Source organism: Symphalangus syndactylus, chromosome 18 (genome assembly GCF_028878055.3).
Source record: "Symphalangus syndactylus isolate Jambi chromosome 18, NHGRI_mSymSyn1-v2.1_pri, whole genome shotgun sequence".
Taxonomy (NCBI): Eukaryota; Metazoa; Chordata; class Mammalia; order Primates; family Hylobatidae; genus Symphalangus; species Symphalangus syndactylus.
In genome coordinates, this window is record NC_072440.2 from 14,199,699 (window position 1) to 14,218,149 (window position 18,451).

Genomic DNA, 18,451 nt, shown 5'->3' on the forward strand with positions numbered 1-18,451 from the left:
TTCACCTCTGTGGCCCCCACACACCAGGCCTGGCCTCCACCTGTCCAGGGTGGTCTCTCATCCCCCGCTAGAGACACTCCCCAGTGCAGGACCGAGTTCTTGCTACACGCCCGGGGCAGGTGCTTAACAAATGGTTAGTAAGGTCACATGGCAAGGCTGGCCAGGCTCTGGTTCTATGTCCACAATATTGTCCACTAATGTGGATATGAATGCCGACTTTTCAGTAATTTACAAGTGACTAGAGGAAGCACAAGCCAGGAATCCCACTACTTCTACTAAATAATAATAAAGCCAGCAGCCTCCACACTGCCAGCTCTTCATCCTGTGCTCAGCCCTGTGATAAGCTCTTCACATGCTTAATCTCGTTTCATCCTCACAACTCCCTATGGGGTTGGTCCTACTATGCCCATTTTACAGATGAGGACACCATGGTCCAAGAAAGACTGAGTTACTTCTTCAAGGCCATGGAAATGGCAGAAGTCAGGTTTGAACACAAGCCTGAGAGACTCAACTCGTGAATCTTGTTCCTTGTCCACACACGTTCTTGTGAACTAATCCTAGGACCCCCTCACACCGTCCATCCTCCGATTTGAGAAATATGCACATCACAGTTCACCCTGGCGTATCTAACCCCTGTGACCATCTCATCAGGAAGGAAAATTCTCATGGCAGAACTTTAGGACCTGCCATGTTTTGAGTCAGGCTGCAGAAACCGTCCTCTGAGCCAGTGCACTGCACCAAACAGGGTGTCATGGGCAGTGTGGACGATTGTGGACGGCCATCCAAAGCTCTCAGTGTCTGCTCAGCTCAGAACCTAATCCGTATATAAGACACGACATCTGCCAAGCACCTAGTATGTGCCAGGCCCTGGGCTGACATGCTGTTCATGTGACCTTCCCATCAGCCCAGGAGGTTGGTGTTATCTGAGAACCACAAGACTCTGTCCAACCCCCACATACCAAGAGAACTGACCCAACTTCAGCGTGGCTGCCATTGGCCCAAGACCACGTACCCAGGATGCAGACCCAGTCCCCTTGGCATGCCTGCCTGAGAAAGATCAACGCTGCCAAAAGAATTTTCTCTTGGTTCCAGCCCAAACCTGACTACAGGCGCTGACCTCCATTTTCCTGAGAAGCATCTACTTTAGAAAAACTTGCAAATGTAAATGGTTTCTCTATCCCTTTGAGATGTGCAACCAAGGAGTGTCTTTCTCAAGGGCTGGGGACATGCCTGGGGAATGTCATCATCGGGAAGGCCAGGGTGCTTCTCCCTGTCTCTGTGAGAGGGAAAAGCCTAACTCCAATAAGAAGTTAGAGACAGGCCGGGCGCAGTGGCTCACACCTGTAATCCCAGCACTTTGGGAGGCCGAGGTGGGCGGATCATCTGAGGTCAGGAGTTCAAGACCATCCTGGCCAACTTGGTGAAACCTCGTCTCTACTAAAAATACAAAAATTAGCTGGGCGTGGTGATGTGCACCCAGCTATTCGGGAGGCTGAGGCAGGAGAATCGCTTGAACCCGGGAGGCGGAGGTTGCAGTGAGCCGAGATCGTGGCATTGCACTCCAACCTGGGTGACAAGAGCGAGACACCGTCTCAAAAAAAAAAAAAAAAAGAAGTTAGTGGCAGGTGAACAGTGACCCACGCCCTAAGGGCCTCAGTACTTCCTCTCACAGCTCGTCATTTACAAAGCCTCCCTCCTTTTGTTTGGGTGACTTGAGATCAGTGGACACAGAGGCCTGTCTCCCCTAGGCAGCATCTGATTAAAACCCACACACCATCTTTGTGCAAAACCAGCGTCCAGTTTTCGCTGTTGTTTCACACATCAATCCCTCTCCCTGGGGAGGACACGGAGGCAGGGAGAGGTCGGGTATAACCAAGGCCCCGTGACTCGTGGGTCTCACGCTCCAAGCCCCATAATCCTAGCCACATCCCACATGGCCTCTGCCGCGGCCTATGAACCCCGACACCGCCTCAGAGGGCGGATGCCATCAGGAGAAATCGGGTGGGCAGGCGGGCAGTCCTTTCTGATGAACAATAGTTTATAGGCACTTCCCCTGCTAACACGTCATTTAACAGGGAAACCAACGCGGATCTGCTCCAAATGAGTCTGCAGAAGGGTGGCTTCCCCAGGAGGAAGGTGACCTGGGGGAAGTGATTGGACGGGGCTCCAGCCTCACCTTCACAAGACCTGCCGTCCACAGAGAGCCGGAAGCCCACGGAACAGCTGCAGAGGTAGGAGCCCAGAGTGTTCTCGCACTTGTGGCCACACAGGCGCCCAGGGTAGCGCTGGCACTCATTGACATCTGAAAGTGAGGGGCGGGCCGACTCAGGGCAATGTCCAACACAGTGGCACCACACTCCACCCTCCTAGTAAGGCCAGCTCATGTCTGTTGTCCTCCACCTCCTCTAGCCTTGTTTCTTTTTTTTTCTTCATCTTTCAGACAGAGTCTCGCTCTGTCTCCTAGGCTGGAGTGCGGTGGCATGATCTCAGCTCACTGCAACCTCCGCCTCCCAGTTCAAGTGATTCTCCTGCCTCAGCCTCCCAAGTAACTGGGATTACAGGCATGTGCCACCACGCCCGGCTAATTTTTGTATTTTTTGTAGAGATGGGGTTTCGTCATGTTGGCCAGGCTGGTCTCAAACTCCTGACCTCAAGTGATCTGCCTGCCTTAGCCTCCCAAAGTGCTGGGATTACAGGCGTGAGCCACCGCGCCTGGCCTCCAGCCTCACTTCTCAGATAAGGAATGCAAAGTGACTTGTCCCGAGCATGCGGGGAGTCAGTGGGAGAGCCGGGACTGCCACAGTGTGCCTGCCCGTTGGGCGAGCCTCGTGCTCCTTCTGCAGCAGCACATCTGAACTTGTGCCCTCCTGCCAGTCCTCCTCCCCAGGGCCCACAAGGAGGGTCTGCCAGGATCTAGCAAAGTGCCCACTGTGGGGGAGTGGAGTGGCAGCTGCCAGGCTTCCCTGAGCACCGGTTTGGTGACAGCAGGCACTGGCTGGACAAGACCTGACCCCACTCCTGGTCAAGTTTTCCCCTCGCTGCCCTGGGCTAAAGGCACATCTCTCTAGCTCCTGTGGCTCTACAGCTCAGCGGTGAATCTCCAGGAAATCACTGATGCTGCCCACATGTGTAGACCTGGCTCATCAACACTTGGACATCCCGGGTCGAGCAGAACCCCTTTCTACAGGCAGGGAGCAGGCTCACACACAGGGGGGCTGTGCCAGTGGCTGCCTGGCTGGGCAGCAGCAGAGCTGGGGCTAGAATGGGGTCTCCTGACTCAGGGTCTTCTCTCTCGGGGTCTGCCTGCACTTGGGATTATCTGAGATGAGGATCAGACCACGTCACTCGAGGTGCCACAGAATGTGTCCCTGGTGCCATGTGACCGGGTTCCCCCGAGGCCTGTGGGGCCCCCCACGCACCCACACACATCCTGCTGATGCCGTCGAAATAGTAACCCGTCTTGCATTCACAGCGGAAACTGCCGGGAGAGTTCACACAGCGATGTCCCTTCCCACAGGGCTCAGCAGGCGGTGCGCACTCATCCACATCTTGCAAAGGAGAAAGAAAGCCATGATGAAAACCTTTAGTTTGGGTTTTTTCCCCCCAAGATGATCAGAAAGGAAAGCAAGAAAGGAACACATGGAAACGGGCATTCCATTTCAACACGACTTCACAGAGCACCTACTGTGTGCCGGGCCCCGGACTGGGAAGACAGCTGACCCGGAGGCAGCCCTACCTGGTTGGCAGGACAGCAATGACTCCCATTAAGGTAGGAAGTGCCCAGGAACCCAGGGAGACACTGAAGAAGTGTCCTGGGGGTTATGCAAGGAAGTCTCCTTCCCTGGCGGGATCTAAGCAGGCTGGGTGCCCTGGATCCAAAGGAACGTAGGAGCAGGTGGGCAGAGGGAATGACATAAGAGCAAACACCCACACAGAGAGGAAAGGACAGTGCTTGTGTGGGGAGTGGCAAGACCCACATTGCCTGAATTACAAAGTTTGTGGAGTTGGGCCAGCTCTGGGGCACTGGACTGTAAGCAGAGGCATCCATCCTTTGTCATCAATGGGGAGCTGATGGAGCTGTAAACAGGGTGGGGTGCGAGAGCTTTGGGCTCAGGACAAGCCGGACAAGGCTGAGGCAGTAGACGGGCTGGTGCTCTACTGCACCAGTCCAGGCAAAACAATGAAGCCCCATGCTTGGGAATTGACAATGGGATGCATGGGCTGATAGAAATGGCTTTGCTTTGGGGATCAACTTTCTGCTTCCAGAGAAGGCAGGGTGCGTGCTGGAAGCAGACAGGAAAGTGGATTTCAGATTTGTTTTCTTAATACCAACCAACACAGCGCGTTCCCTCCTCGTTGAGATGGTAGCCACGGCCACAGTTGGGCACGTTCTTCTGGCACGTGTAGGAGCCCTCCGTATTGATGCATGTATGCCCGACAGGGCACGGGGCACTGATACTCAAACACTCATTGATATCTGCAGCGGGAAAAGACAGAGACCACGTGGTTAAACCTGGAGTGTGTCCCAGAACCCAAAAACTGGATCTCCAAAGAAACCCCCCTTCCCACCTCTTTGCAAAACCACAAATGGAGGGGCTCAACCCCCTCACCCTGGACCACACAGCCGCCTCCCAGCTGGCTCCCAAATTTTACCGCCGCATAGTGCCTCAAACACCACCTCTCTGGCTCTTCTTCCTGTCCCTAAATCTCCAGCACCTCCACCGTTCACTCATCGGGACCTGCCTGCCTGGCTTTTTCTGCATTCATCTACTCCACACACTGGGCACGGTGTTAAGGAGACAGGTGACCGTCCACGTGGTGCCAGCAACTCTGGCTCCCAGCGAGGCTCTAGGCCCCTCCGATGACCGGGCTTCACAGGGCCTATGCTGAGCCAGGCCCACCCGGGAGGTGCCATGGCTCCCTGAGCCCACTGCACGGCAGTCTCCTTCCTTGAGTGGACACACCTCTGACATGGGGACGGTGGGGCATTTACCTTTGATGACACACAGTGAGCAAGTGTGAACCCATGAATGGTCCAGGAGGGCCATGCTACACAGGGATTCCCTCCTTCTGCTCAAATTCGGAGGAAGAATACACAGATTGCACTTCCCGATAGAGGGAGTGGAAAAGGACCCAAGCGTCTAACCATCACCTTGGAGAAGCTTGCTCACTTACAAAGCATCTGGGGCGGGGGGACAAAGAGAGGGAGTGATGGTGGAAGACCCCTGAGCATAAGTCAGAAAGGAGGACAGCTGTACCCCTCTCCCTGCCAGCCAAGTTCACCCTCCTCAGTCAAATGAGTCAGCCCTTCGCGCTGACCATGCAGCAATTTACAGTTTACAAAAGCTTTTACATCCATGACCGCTCTCGAGCACCACAGCCAGCCTGCAAGTGAGGTGAGGCAGGTACCACTATCATTACCGCCTGCACTTTACAAACAGGAAACCAAGGTCCAGAGACTGAATGACTCTGGGCTCATGGCTGCAGTCAGGGGCCAACCAGGGCCTAGGTCTAGAACCAGGGTCTCCTGCTTTCCAGCTCCCTTAGATCAGTGGCCGGCAAATGATGGCCCTTGGTTCAAATCTGGCTTACACCTGCTTTTGTAAATAAAGTTTTATTAGTGTGCAGCCAGGCCCACTCTGTTATGCATTGCTTAGGGGTGCTTTTACACTGCAAAAGGCAGAGTTGAGTGGTTGCCACAGAGACTGAAGTTGTTATTTACCATCTAGCCCTTTAGAGAAACAGCTGGGTGGCCCCTGCCCTGTCACACGACTAAATGCAGCGTTTAGCAGAGTGGTGGCTGCCTTCCCCAAGGCGCTGCAGGCTCCTCACTCAGACTGCATTCCCCAAACTCTGTTCCACAGAACAAGTGTCCCTCAGAACAACAGTGTCCCTCAGAACATCGTGTGCTCCACAGGGGAAAGACTTGGCTATCAATGAATGAATGAATGGGAATGAATAAACAGAGAGCAAATCAATGTAAAGCGTCAGGTGAGTTTGGGAACATGGCGCCCAATCTCTCCCTCTCAGGGATTCACATAGGAAAAGCCCAAGCTGCCAAGGTCCCCATTCACTTGGCTTCACCCAGTGCTTCCTAGATTCAGTGGAACCCCTTCCTGCCCCAGGACCTGCCGACATCCCCAGGCAAGGTCAGCCAGGGCACGTGGGAAGCCCTGGCCCATTCCCTCCTCCCCACTCAAGAAGAAAGGAAGAGGCCGGGCGTGGTGGCTCACGCCTGCAATCCCAGCACTTTGGGAGGCCGAGGGATGGACCACCTGAGGTCAACAGCTCAAGACCAACCTGGCCAACACGGCAAAACCCCATCTCTACTAAAAATACAAAAATTAGCCAGGCATGGTTGTGGGCGCCTGTAATCCCAGCTACTTGGGAGGCTGAGGCAGGAGAACTGCTTGAACCAGCAAGGTGGCGGTTGCAGTGAGCCAAGATTGTGCCACTGCACTCCAGCCTTGGTGACAGAGCGAGACTGCGCAAGACTGTCTCAGAAAAAAAAAAAAAGAAGAAGGAGGGGAGGGGGGAGGTGGAGATGGGGGAAGGGAAGGAGGGGGAGGGGAAGGAGGAGGGGGAAGGGGAGGAGGGGAGGGGGAGGGAGAAGAGGAGGGGGAGGAGGGAATTCCAAGAAAAAGAGCAAAGAAAACCAGACAAAGCCATGCTGGTCTCAAAGCCCTCGGTGACCCAACCTTAAGGTCCTAGAAAATTCTCCATGCATGATGGGGCAGAGACCTCCAATTTCTGGGACCCTGATCCATCCCTTGTGCTAGCTCTGCAGGAAGAGCTCTGCTGCTACAGGCAGGAGGCTCAGATGGGCTCTTGGGGCCCCAGGATGGTTCTAGGAGCTCCGGGAAGATGGATTCTGGCTACATAAGGGAATCGGTGCTTCCCACCATGGACCATGTTCTTCCTGGGTGAGGGAGCGGGTACCACGGGCAGAGGTGTGGGAGCAGAGGACCCAGGGTGCGTGCTGGGGGACCAGGACCTGACAAAGAAGCTTTTCAGCCCTCTCCCAGATGGCCTGAAACTACCTTCTATCTTGATGTATCTTCTCCTTAGAAAGAAGTATTTCTGCTGATGCAGTCGTTTTTAAAAAGATAAGATAAAGGTGCTGACATGAAATGATTTCTAAATACCCTGTCAAGTGGGGAAAAAAAGCAAGTCGCAGAACAGTCTGGTCCCATTTTCATAAAAAAACAAAAAGTCTCAAGGCAGCAGAGCCAGAAGGGCTCACAGACCCTGCCAAGAGGCAGGCAGGACCGGCCAGGGGAGGAGCGTTTACTTCCTACACTTAGGTTTTGTTTGCTGATTTGTAAATCAAGACGTACATAATTTTTGAAATAAATAGAGATCTTTTAAAACAATGATTCCTGAGCTTGATTGCAAGGATTGAGAGCACGTGAAAAGCGGAACCCCATCCTCATCCTGGCATCCCAAGATCAGGGTACCCTGAGGGAGCTGAACATTTGGCTTCCGATTCTGTCACTGAGGACCCAGGGAGATGGCACGGAACAGCTCAGTGCCGCCAGCTGGCCTTCAGCCCACAGCCTGCTTGCCAGTCCTGGAAGGACAGTGAGGGGACGGCTCCCTCAGCCCATACGCAGTGCTGCACCCTGTAGAGAGGAAAGTCAGGGCTAAGCTGAGACTTGCAAACGCTGCCTCTTTGTGGAAATCGGGGCTGATTTTGCCATGAGTCAGGGTTTCCATCCTCAGTCGACGCCAGCCTCCTCCGGATCCCCCTTTGAGCAGGCTGCAAGTCTGAGCAGGACTATCCTCCCCGCTGGCCCCAGAGAGCCCGTGGCTTCCCTGCTCACCACCCCCTGCGCTGAGTGACAACCACCCCTCCCTGCTGGCAAAGGACTGGCGAGGGGCCAACTGGCAGCCGAGCCACAGCCCCCCCAGCTCAGAAGTCTCCCCCAGGGGATGACAGGGAAGCTGTAACAGAGGAAGGCTGGGGCGGATTTCAGACGAGGCCCCTGTCCTAAGGGCTCACTGTTCCACTTTTCTTTTTTTCTTTTTTCTTTTGAGACAGAGTCTTGCTCTGTTGTCCAGGCTGGAGTGCAGTGGCACAATCTTGGCTCACTACAATCTCCGCCTCCTGGGTTCAAGCGATTCTCCTGCCTCAGCATCCAGAGTAGCTGGGATTACAAGGTGCTCACCACTACACCCGGCTAATTTTTGTATTTTTCGTAGAGACAGGGTTTCACCATATTGGTCAGGCTGTTCTCGAACTCCTGACCTCAAGTAATCCACCCGCGTTGGCCTCCCAAAGTACCAGAATTACAGGCGTGAGTCGCTGTGCCAGGCCATATCCATTTAATATCTTTAAATATCTCGGTGGTTAAAAAAAATGCAGCGGGGGAAGAGCTCTCTCTCCAAACCACTATTTCAAATAAATGATCAATACAGATTTCGCTAAGGGAAAGTTGAAATAGAAGCAAGATGGAAATTTATACTCCCTTGCTCATGGCAGGGGAGAGGTGATGTGGCCACCCAGGTAGGGAGGTTCTGACTAGTGTGATCTGTAGCTGGGATTCCTCACCTCTTCTCCTAAAAAGTCTCTCTGACCTCAAAGGCAGGACCCAGGAGCGTCTGCCAAGCAGAGGCTGAGGGAGAGCCAGTGGATCAGGACTTAAGCGCTGACTGCAGTGGCCTAGCCAGGCAGTCAACCTGACAACGGCAGGGGAAAGCAGGACTCACCTCCTGTCTTTCCAGAACCAGTAATGCAGGCTGGCCAGCACACAGCTCCTCTAGCGTGAGCAGTCTTATCCAGGCCTCCTAAATTCATACTAAGTTCACATGGGATTCTCTCTTTTCATATTAGTATTTCTCTGATATCAGCAGAGTTTCTTTTTTTTTCCTTTTTGAGATGGAGTCTCGCTCTGTCACCCAGGCTGGAGCGCAGGGGCGTGATCTCAGCTCACTGCAACCTCCGCCTCTCAGGTTCAAGTGATTCTGCTGCCTCAGCCTCCTAAGCAGCTGGGATTACAGGCACCCATCACTACGCCCAGCTAATGTTTGTATTTTTAGTAACGACGGGGTTTCACTATGTTGGTCAGGCTGGTCTCAAACTCCTGACCTCAGGTGATCCACCCTCCTCGGCCTCCCAAAGTGCTGGGATTACAAGTGTGAACCACCGTGCCTGGCCAGAGTTTCTTTTCTTATTGTGGTAAACTACATGTTCGCCACGTGAACTACATGTGAACTACAAATTTTATGTAACATAAAATCTGCCATCGTAACCATTTTAAGTAGATGGTTCAGGGGCATTAGTGCATTCACACTGTTGTGCCACCATCACCCCCATCCATCTCCAGAACTTTTTCATCTTCTCAAACTGAAACTCTGCACCCAGGAAACACTCACTCCCCATCCCCCACTCTGCCCAGCCCCTGGCACCTTCCATTCTACTTTCTGTCTCTATGAATTCAAATACTAACACAGACTATTTTTTATTTTTATATTTTATTCTATTTTTGAGACAGGGTCTTGCCCTGTTGCCCAGACTGGAGTGCAGTAGCACGATCACAGCTCACTGCAGCCTCAACCTCGCTGCTCAAGGGATCCTCCCACCTCAGCCTCCCAAGTAGCTGAGACGGTAGGCATGCGCCACCACACCCAGCTAATTTTTTGTAGTGATGGGGTCTCACTATATTCCCCAGGCTGGCCTCAAACACCTGGGCTCAAGCAATCCTCCTGCCTTGGCCTCCCAAAGTGCTAGGATTACAGGCGTGACCCACTGTGCCCAGCCAAGTATTTTTTAAATAATTTTTTAATAGGCTAAATGCCTGTGGCAGGGAATCACCACTCACCGAGTGCTTCCTGTGTACCAGTACTTCACAAGTACCTCGCCTAATCCTGGCCTCAAGTCTATAAGCCAGGTATTATGATTACTCCCATTTTATAGAGGAAAAAAATTAAAGCTCAGAAGAAGTAATTTTCTTGGGTCACTCTAACTCCAAAACCCAAGCTCTTTAATCTAAACCCAGATCAGCAAACTGTGGCCCTTGGGCCAAATCCAGCCTGCTGCCTATTTTTGTAAATAAAGTTTTATTGGAACACAGCCGCACCCATTTGTTTACAGATGACCCTTGGCTGCTTTAGACTGTAATAGCAGAGTTGACTATTACGACAGAGACCATATGGCCCACAACAGCTAAAGTATTTGCTCTATTCGCTGTCCAGCCCTTTACACAAAAAGTTTGCCAACCCCTGTTCTGTACACCATGCAGCCCCGCAGATTCCAGAGGCCTGCCCCAAGGCTAGATCGCTGGCCCCTCCTGGAATAACCCACTAATCCTGGCAGCACACGTCTTACCAATACAGTTGCCTAGAGCATCTTGTATAAAGCCACTCTTGCACTGTAGCTTGGGTCGGCAGCGGAAGGATCCCAGAGTATTCTGACAGATAAAATCGGGGAGGCAGTTATGAATACCACTCTCACACTCGTCAATATCTGGTACATCATAAAAAAAGGAAATTGTTAGCAAGAGTCCTGCCAGAAGCATCTTACAACACTTTAAAATCACAAGAAAGCTTTTTTCTAATGCGCATTACTCAGACTATAACCCAAAACATTCTAATAGAGAAATCATACACAAAAAGGACTTCACTGAGCCAAATCGTGCTCCAGTTGCTAAAGACTTATAAAGCTGACTTTTTTCCCAAGGCTCTTATGAGGCAAACTGTCTGTTGTAATAAATCACCCTGGCATTTTCCTGGCAGGTATATATATATTAGTATTCATTCAGGCTAAGTGTATGTTTAGTTTAGATCATAAAGCAATTATCTTAGTGGCAACAAACACAGTCTCTATAAACATATTCATTCTGAAGCCTTCACAATAATCCAAATATTAACAAGGGTTACAGTCATGATAGGATGTGATGGGCTGCCCTTCCCTTGAAGTTCATGGCTGTCAAATGGTCAAATGTGTATACTCAGATGGCTTGGCCACTGGGCTCTTGGGGTCCAAACCACCCAGCTGGTGTGCGGGGGTGGGGAGGACAGAATTTGCTCTGTGGCCCTCAGATGTCAGAAGGGGTGTGCCATGCTTTGAAGTCACTCTCATGATACAGTGAGTGACATTTTTACACAAGTGGATTTGTCCTTCTGAAAGGCTTGAAACGCTCTGCAAAACTGTGTTCTAAACGATCCTCATCAGAGCCTCCCCATCTGCCAAATAACACACCTAAGGCTTGGCGGGGAAAGGCTGGCAGCCAGAAATGCCATGTGTTTATGCAGTGGAAGGGGATATGCTTTGAACTTCAAGGAAGCCTGGATTTGGATGGAAGGCAGCTGTTTTGCAAAAACAGTTGTGGGGTTTTTTTTTGCTTTTTTTTTTTTTTTTTTTTTGAGAAAGTACATGTGAGAACCTGAAATTCATCCCTGGTCTTGATTTTAAATAATCATGCACTGAGCCTTTTTAGAAACCCAAATCTGCCATCATTTACTCTGCACCGTAAGAACGTAAATCTTTCCTAACAGCAGAACTAGCTGGTACCGGTGCACTACTGTCAACTTTTTCAACGTTCTGAACATTATTGGCAAGCACTTTCATTTTCCATCCCACCCGTCCAGACACCCTGGTGGGTATAACCACCTCCCTCCTGCGGATGAGCAGGCAGTCACCCAGGCAGCCACAGAGGGCGCAGGACTGCGGGAGCCCAGACCCCAGAGCTGCCCTTCCCACCGCGCCCTATCTACGCCTGGGAGACCAGGTTTGCAGACTCAGAGCGCATGCTGTACCTTTGCAGCTATTGTCCTCTGTGAGCTCATAGCCAGTCCCGCAGCTGCTGTCCCGCTGGCAGCGGAACGAGCCCACTGTGTTGATGCAGGATTCTCCAAGCCGGCAGCTGTGGCTGCCCGTGATGCATTCATTGACATCTAGGAGAGACCGAGGCAGTGCGGGGGTGACCAGCAAGAACGACCCAACCTAATACATCCTCAGAAGGAATGTGCCAAAGCCACGGTGGAAGTGGTTCCCTGCACCCTCGCAAACTGAGCTGAGGCCCACCATGTGCACATCCAGGCTGTGGACTGCATGGAGTCGAAAGCAGTGATTTCTCTCCCCTGCTAACGTTCGTATCTACTGCTTTTTCTGAGACTGGAGTTATGTGGTCCTCAAGAACCCCATCGGGGGGCAGCATCTTCTCCATCTCCCCCATCTCACAGACGCGGGGGCCAGGAGGGGCTGAAGGATGTGCCCAAGGCCACTCAGCAGATCCTGGATCCGGAACCTGGTTAGACCCCAAATCCATCCTCTTTCCCAGCCCCAGTGCTTATATTGTCTTGGAGGGAAGTCTTGGCAGGGGCCTCTGTGCTGCAAACTCCAGGGAGCACAAGAAAGCAAGTCCTGGGCTGCTCTCCACCCCTGAATGGGGTCTGGGTTGTACAAGGCAGGCCCTGCTCAGTCCTCCAGCACAGAGCTCCCAAGCACAGTGACCTGCCAGTCCTGCTGGCACCTGGAACAGAGATATTACCTTCACAGGAGACACCATCAGACAGCAGCTGGTAGCCCACGAAGCAGGAGCAGACCACCTCGTCACCCGTGTCTCGGCACTGCTGCTTGCAGGGCCCGCCTCCTGGAAGCACAGCGTGCGTGAGCCAGGGCTGGACGCACCCAGGCACCGCGTGGTTTCTAGCTCCGTTCAGGCTGGGTCATAGAAAACGCCCTCTGGGCAGATGAACCCAGGAAGGCAGGCTGACCTGGCTGGAGCCCACCTGCTGCCCTCCTGGGAGACCCCCAAGCTCTGGCTCTGGACACCCCCCAGGGGCTGCTGCTTCAGGTCCCAACCCCCCCGTCTGGAAAATCAGGTGGTGTGCAGGGTGCCCTTTGTAGGCTGGGGTGTACCTGGAAGGGGTGAGGCAGAGAAGAGCTCACCGCCTGTCACGGACATGGGGGTGTGGGCTCCACGTGGAAGGCCAGGCTCCAATTAGGCCTCATGTACCTGCTCCTCACTAAACTCTCGAGCTGTCCCGCTGCTCCAAGCCCACTACCATGGCCTCAGCTCCTGCAGCTGCCCACCTGGCTGTGGCCACAGCCTCCTACCTGGTCTTTCTGCATAGCCCAGCAGCACCCCACAACCTGTTCTTCCTACAGGGCAGCCAGAGTGATGCTCAGAGTGCAAATCTCATCAGGATAAGCCTCGACCAGGGAAGGATTCTACAAGATACACTTCTAACTGCTGCCAGCCTGCCTGTTTCTCGGTCCCCTCCCTCTGGCCCTCTAACCCCACCTCCTTCCCCGGCCCACTGCCTCCCAATACCCCGCTACAGTGGGTCTGTGCCCTTTACATGGCTTCAGGTCTCCCTGAGGACCGTTTCAGGGTTATTTTCCCAGCTAGTCCTGCCTCCTCCTTGCAGACCAGCTCTCCCCTCCCCAGAAAGCTCCTCCCATAGTCCTGAGGCTTGCTGGGGTCACTCCCTTCCTCCCTCCACCAGGCCCCTGGACCGCACCCCTGGACCAACTGTCACTGTACACTGACTGCATCATTTGGGGATTAAACTGGCCCCTAATTAACACCCTAACCACAGGGCGAACCACTGAAAGAGCTTGTGAGGCAGATCTGCAGGTCTAGACATGCCAGAATGTTCCATGAAAGAAAAACAGTTTTATCATATGAAAAACAAACCTGCGAGGCCTTTACTTAAATGTGCAAACATCTCCTTGTGAGGCAAATGAATATATAGAACCGTGGCTGGGGGTCCAGGGGCACAAAGGCAAGGAACACTTAGCCCTGTCCTCTCCCCTGAGAGCCTGAGGGAGGCCTCTGTCACCTTCACAAGGCCTGGGGGCTCAGTAATGTGCAGGCTTTCCACACCAGCCCTCACCAGGGCCCCTCCTTGGTAAGCCCCCACTTCCCCTCCCCCGCCAGCCCTAGATCTGGAAGGGGGAAGAGAAGGAGGAGCTGGGAGTCCAGGACTTCTCAGGGAGGAAGTGGCTCATGACTGGCTCCCAGCCAAAGGGTACTTTGCAGGGTAAACCAAAGCAAAACCTGGATTCCAACTTCCAATGAGATCAGCATTGAGATTCCTTGGTTTTGTTTTGGTTTTCTTTTTTTTTTTTTTTTGAGACAGGGTCCAGCTCTGTCGCCCAGGCTAGAGAGCAAAGGGGCGCGGTCATAGCTCACTGCAGCCTCAACCTCCTGGGCTCAAGGAATCCTCCTGCCTTGGCTTCCCAAAGTACTAGGATTACAGGCCTGAGCCACCTTGCTGGCCCCTTGGGGTTTAAATACCAACCCATGGGGGACGCCCGAGTCTCACCTCGGCAGCGGTCATTCAGATATGGGTCCTCTTGTTCCTCCTCGACCTCAATGATCTTATCTAAGGGGGAAAAAGACCAAGTCAGACATTTATCCGAACACCCATCTTATCTTAAAAGAAACTCCCAGCATTCTCTCTTCTTGTCACTATCAGGCAGTAATGCCCATTTGAACATCTTATATAAACAGCTAAGTATTAACTTTATCCTCTTTAAGACAGAATTACACTTGTAAATGTATAATTGATCTCTGATCAATTATAGGCCAGGCGTGGTGGCGGGCACTTGTAATCCCAGCACTTTGGGAGGCCGAGGCGGGTGGATCACCTGAGGTCAGGAGTTCAAGACCATCCTGGCCAACACGGTGAAATGCTGTCTCTACTAAAAATACAAAAATTAGCCGGGTGTGGTGGCATGCGTCTGTAATCTCAGGTACTCAGGAGGTTGAGGCAGAAGAATCGCTTGAACTCAGGAGTCGGAGGTTGCAGTGAGTCAAGATCACACCATTGCACTCCAGCCTGGGCAACAACAGCGAGACTCCGTGTCAAAAAAAGGATCAATTATAACAGAAAGACCACAGACACAAAGGCCTGTAATCATTGACTTCATGCTGGGTGATGTTCCCATAGTCCAAATTACTTGACCATCTCAGCAAATGCAGTCACAGCCTTGCTAACAACCAACACACGCCCTCCAAGTCTAAAGCAATACACACAGTAAAAACTTGAGTCTCCTGATTGATTCTATTAAATGCTATTATGTGTTTGAAAAGGGTTACTCTCCATTTCTGTACTTATTTGTCGCAGGCCAGCACTGGTCTGGGGACCTTCTGCATGGCCCCCAGGAAGCACACAGTGGGTCCATGGCACAGGTAGCAGTGGGAGGAAGATGCGGCTGTGAAGACAAGAAGCCCTCCCAGAGGAGGGAGCATGCGAGGAAAGTCTGGGGCAAGGACTGAAGCAGATAAAAGACAGAGAGATAAAACATCTAACATCTGGAGCTGCAGAAAAGCCCAGAGACTGCTCACACTGCAGACATAAATCAGTGAAAATCCACCCCCGAGACGCAGGAGAAATCCTCCACCAGCACGAATAGTTTAGGTTTGTTTAAAGTGAAAATGTCATCTCTGATTTCAAAAGCCAAGGAATGAGGCAGAAAGTGGCCCCAATCCCTCTTGATGACTGAGACATCTGAAATCATCTCAGTGGCATCCATGGGACCCCGGACTTGAAAAACTAAGAACAAGAAGTGAAAGGTTCCCTGTGTCACCCGGGACCCTACAGCCATCAGCTTGACTTACAGACTACAGGTCTGAGGGTTCTTCCCTTTCGCCCCTTCCGGCACCTCCCCACCTCTTTATTTATTTTATTATTATTTTTTTTGAGACTGAGTCTTGTTCTGTCACCCAGGCTGGAATGCAATGGCGCCATCTCGGCTCACTGCTAAACCTCTGCCTCCCGGGTTCAAGCGATTCTCCCTGCCTCAGCCTCCCAAGTAGCTGGGATTACAGGCACCCGCCACCACGCCCAGCTAATGTTTGTATTTTTAGTAGAGACAGGGTTTCCCCATGTTGGCCAGGCTAGTCTCGAACTCCTGACCCCAGGTGATCCGCCTGCCTCAGCCTCCCAAAGTGCTGGGATTACAGGCGTGAGCGACCATTCCCGGCTCACGCCTCTTTATTTTTTAAGAGAGTGGGAACAAAGCTCAGAGAGAGGAGGGAACAGGCCAAAAACCACACAGCAAGCTTGGCCCAGGCGGAGTCCTGCCTTCTTCCAGACTAATTCTGTTACAGCACAAGAAACCATGGCCTAAGTGTAAGAGACTACTGGACAGCCATGAAGTCTCCTGAACCCTGTAACTGAACCACACAGAAATGCAGGGCAAGGACACAGAACTGGGGGGCACACAGCTGAGAGCTCTCTTGAAGCTGCTCTTGGGGTCACATGCCCCTTTGCTGAGTAAGTGTCTATGATTTGACAGAGCAGAGCCAGCTATTAGCCAGCGATGGCCCCTAGCTGCTCGCCCATATATCATCAGCTCCAGATGGAGAGGGCACTGGCCAGGAGATGGAAGGCCAGGGTCTCCCTCCTCCACGTGTCGGCCGTGCAATCTTGAGCATCAGACCCTCACCCAAGAAGTGAGAGCAAGGCCAGCCACCCATGCTGCCCCGGGCAGCTGAAGGGACAAGGGGAGATGGTGAGGGCAGACACTTACGGGGCCAGGTGCTGTACCCAACCCTTGACACCCAATCTCACACTCCATCCTCCCAGCACCTGATGAAGTAGGACTGCAACTATCCCCACTTCCCAGATGAGGGGACCGAGGTACACATTAGGACCCGGATGGGAGCACGGATTTGTCTGATCCCAGACTTCAAGCACTCAGCGTCTCTCCAGGACAGCGGCTTTCAGATAAGGTCACAAATATAAATGGCTCCGACAACCGGAGTCAGTCCATGCTGGGTTAAGGCAATGGTGACACGGATGCACATGTTACCTGTAATGGTTCATTTTAAGTGTCAATTTGGCTGGGGTATGGTACTCAAATATTTAGTCAAACACTAGCCTGGATGTTGCTGTGAAGCTGTATTTTAGAGATTAATATTGGCCAGGCACGATGGCTCACACCTGTAATCCTAGCACTTTGGGAGGCCGAGGCAGGTGGATTACCTGAGGTCAGGAGTTCCAGATTAGCCTGGCCAACATGGTGAAACCCCACCCCTACTAAAAATACAAATATTAGCCAGGTGTGGTGGTGCACACATATAATCCCAGCTACTCGGGAGGCTGAGGCACAAGAATCACTTGAACCTGGGAGGCAGAGGTTGCCGTGAGCCGAGATCACACCACTGCACTGCACTCCAGCCTGGGTGACAGAGCGAGACTCTGTCTCAAAAAAAAAAAAAGAGAGATTAATATGTAAGTCTGTTGATGCTGAGAAAAGCAGATCATTTTCATCAGTAGAAGGCCTTCAGAGAAAAAAGATTGGCCTTCCCGGGGGAGGCGGCATTCTGCCAGCATACTGCCTTTGAGCTCCAGCTGCAATGCCCCTCCTTCCCTGGGGCTCCAGCCTGACGGCCTGCCCTGCAGATTTTGGACTTGCCAGCCCCCGCGATCACGTGAGCCAAGTCCTTAAAATCTCTCTCCACTCTCGCTCTATATACACATCCTGGAGAACCTTAATACACTGCCCATTAGGGAAGGAAGGGGGAAAATTACCCGTTTCTTGGAGGCCCCCGACATCCAAATCTCTGGTCTCCTGGCTCTTGACACAGCACGCCCGGAAGACCTGTCCACACTGGTAGCCGACCATGAGGCTGTACTCGCAACTCTGGCCCTGGGCCTGGGCCGCCCTCCCCAGCAGACAGCAGTGGCAGCACCTCTGCAAACACAGGTGGAGATCCCAGATGGAGGAGTGGGGCAGACAGCCCAGCGGGGTCCACGAGAGGCCTCAGGGGATGCCTCTCTGAGCCCCTTGTCCACATAACCTGGAGAGTGATGACTCAAGTCTGGCTTAGATACCACTTCTAAATGTCAGCAATAAATAGCAAAGCAAGGCCATCCCCCTACCCCAAATCATCTAGGTCCCAGTTTTGAAAGGAACCTTAAAGGGCCTGGCATCCACTTCCCCTCCCCACCCCGACATGCGATTGCACCCCTCAACATCTCTGCCCTGCCCAGCGACCACCCTACTCTGCTCACACACCTCCAGGAAGAGGGAGCTTCTTATAGCACCATGCACCAGCTCCAAAGTTCTGTTCCTTTTGCATGGTCTGAGATTTCTCTACCATGCCCGGAAAAATGACACGCATGCATCTTGCCTCTCTGTTTTTGAGTTAGAGGGGTTCAGGCAGCAGGAATTGCACTGTGCATTTGAAAGCACAGGAACTTCAAGATGAGTCATCAAGCAAGGTCAAAGGACAGGGTGGCTGTCTGCCACCTGGACCCAGGTCCCAATAGTTACTTCCAAGTCCCTGTGGCCTCACACCTGAGTCCCAGAAGCAACATTTGCCCTGACACATGAAAAGCCCTGCTTCAGTCTTTATTAAGTGGTTATCCTAAGAGGAGCACAGAACTTTCTAAACAGTCCCCAGCAGGAGCCGGGAGGTGTGGCTTTGCCTCAGTTATGTGGCGCTGATGTGTCTTCCAGGCTGCTTATTCTACGCCCTCCGCTGCCAGG

The 18,451-nt window shown here is 52.5% G+C and overlaps 1 protein-coding gene across 3 annotated transcripts in view; it reads right to left on the reverse strand.

Moving 5' to 3' along the window:
• The window catches only part of FBLN1 (fibulin 1), a 96,310-nt gene that overhangs the window by 53,790 nt on the left and 24,069 nt on the right, over nt 1-18,451 (reverse strand). For all 3 annotated transcript variants that reach the window (XM_055253879.2, XM_055253880.2, XM_055253882.2), the window contains exons 4-11: nt 17,491-17,653; nt 14,275-14,334; nt 12,492-12,593; nt 11,758-11,895; nt 10,328-10,465; nt 4,334-4,477; nt 3,420-3,548; nt 2,177-2,302 (exon numbers count right to left, since the gene is read on the reverse strand). In XM_055253879.2, the coding sequence (XP_055109854.1) occupies nt 2,177-2,302; nt 3,420-3,548; nt 4,334-4,477; nt 10,328-10,465; nt 11,758-11,895; nt 12,492-12,593; nt 14,275-14,334; nt 17,491-17,653 (1,000 nt within the window). The remainder of the gene's footprint in view (nt 1-2,176; nt 2,303-3,419; nt 3,549-4,333; nt 4,478-10,327; nt 10,466-11,757; nt 11,896-12,491; nt 12,594-14,274; nt 14,335-17,490; nt 17,654-18,451) is intronic.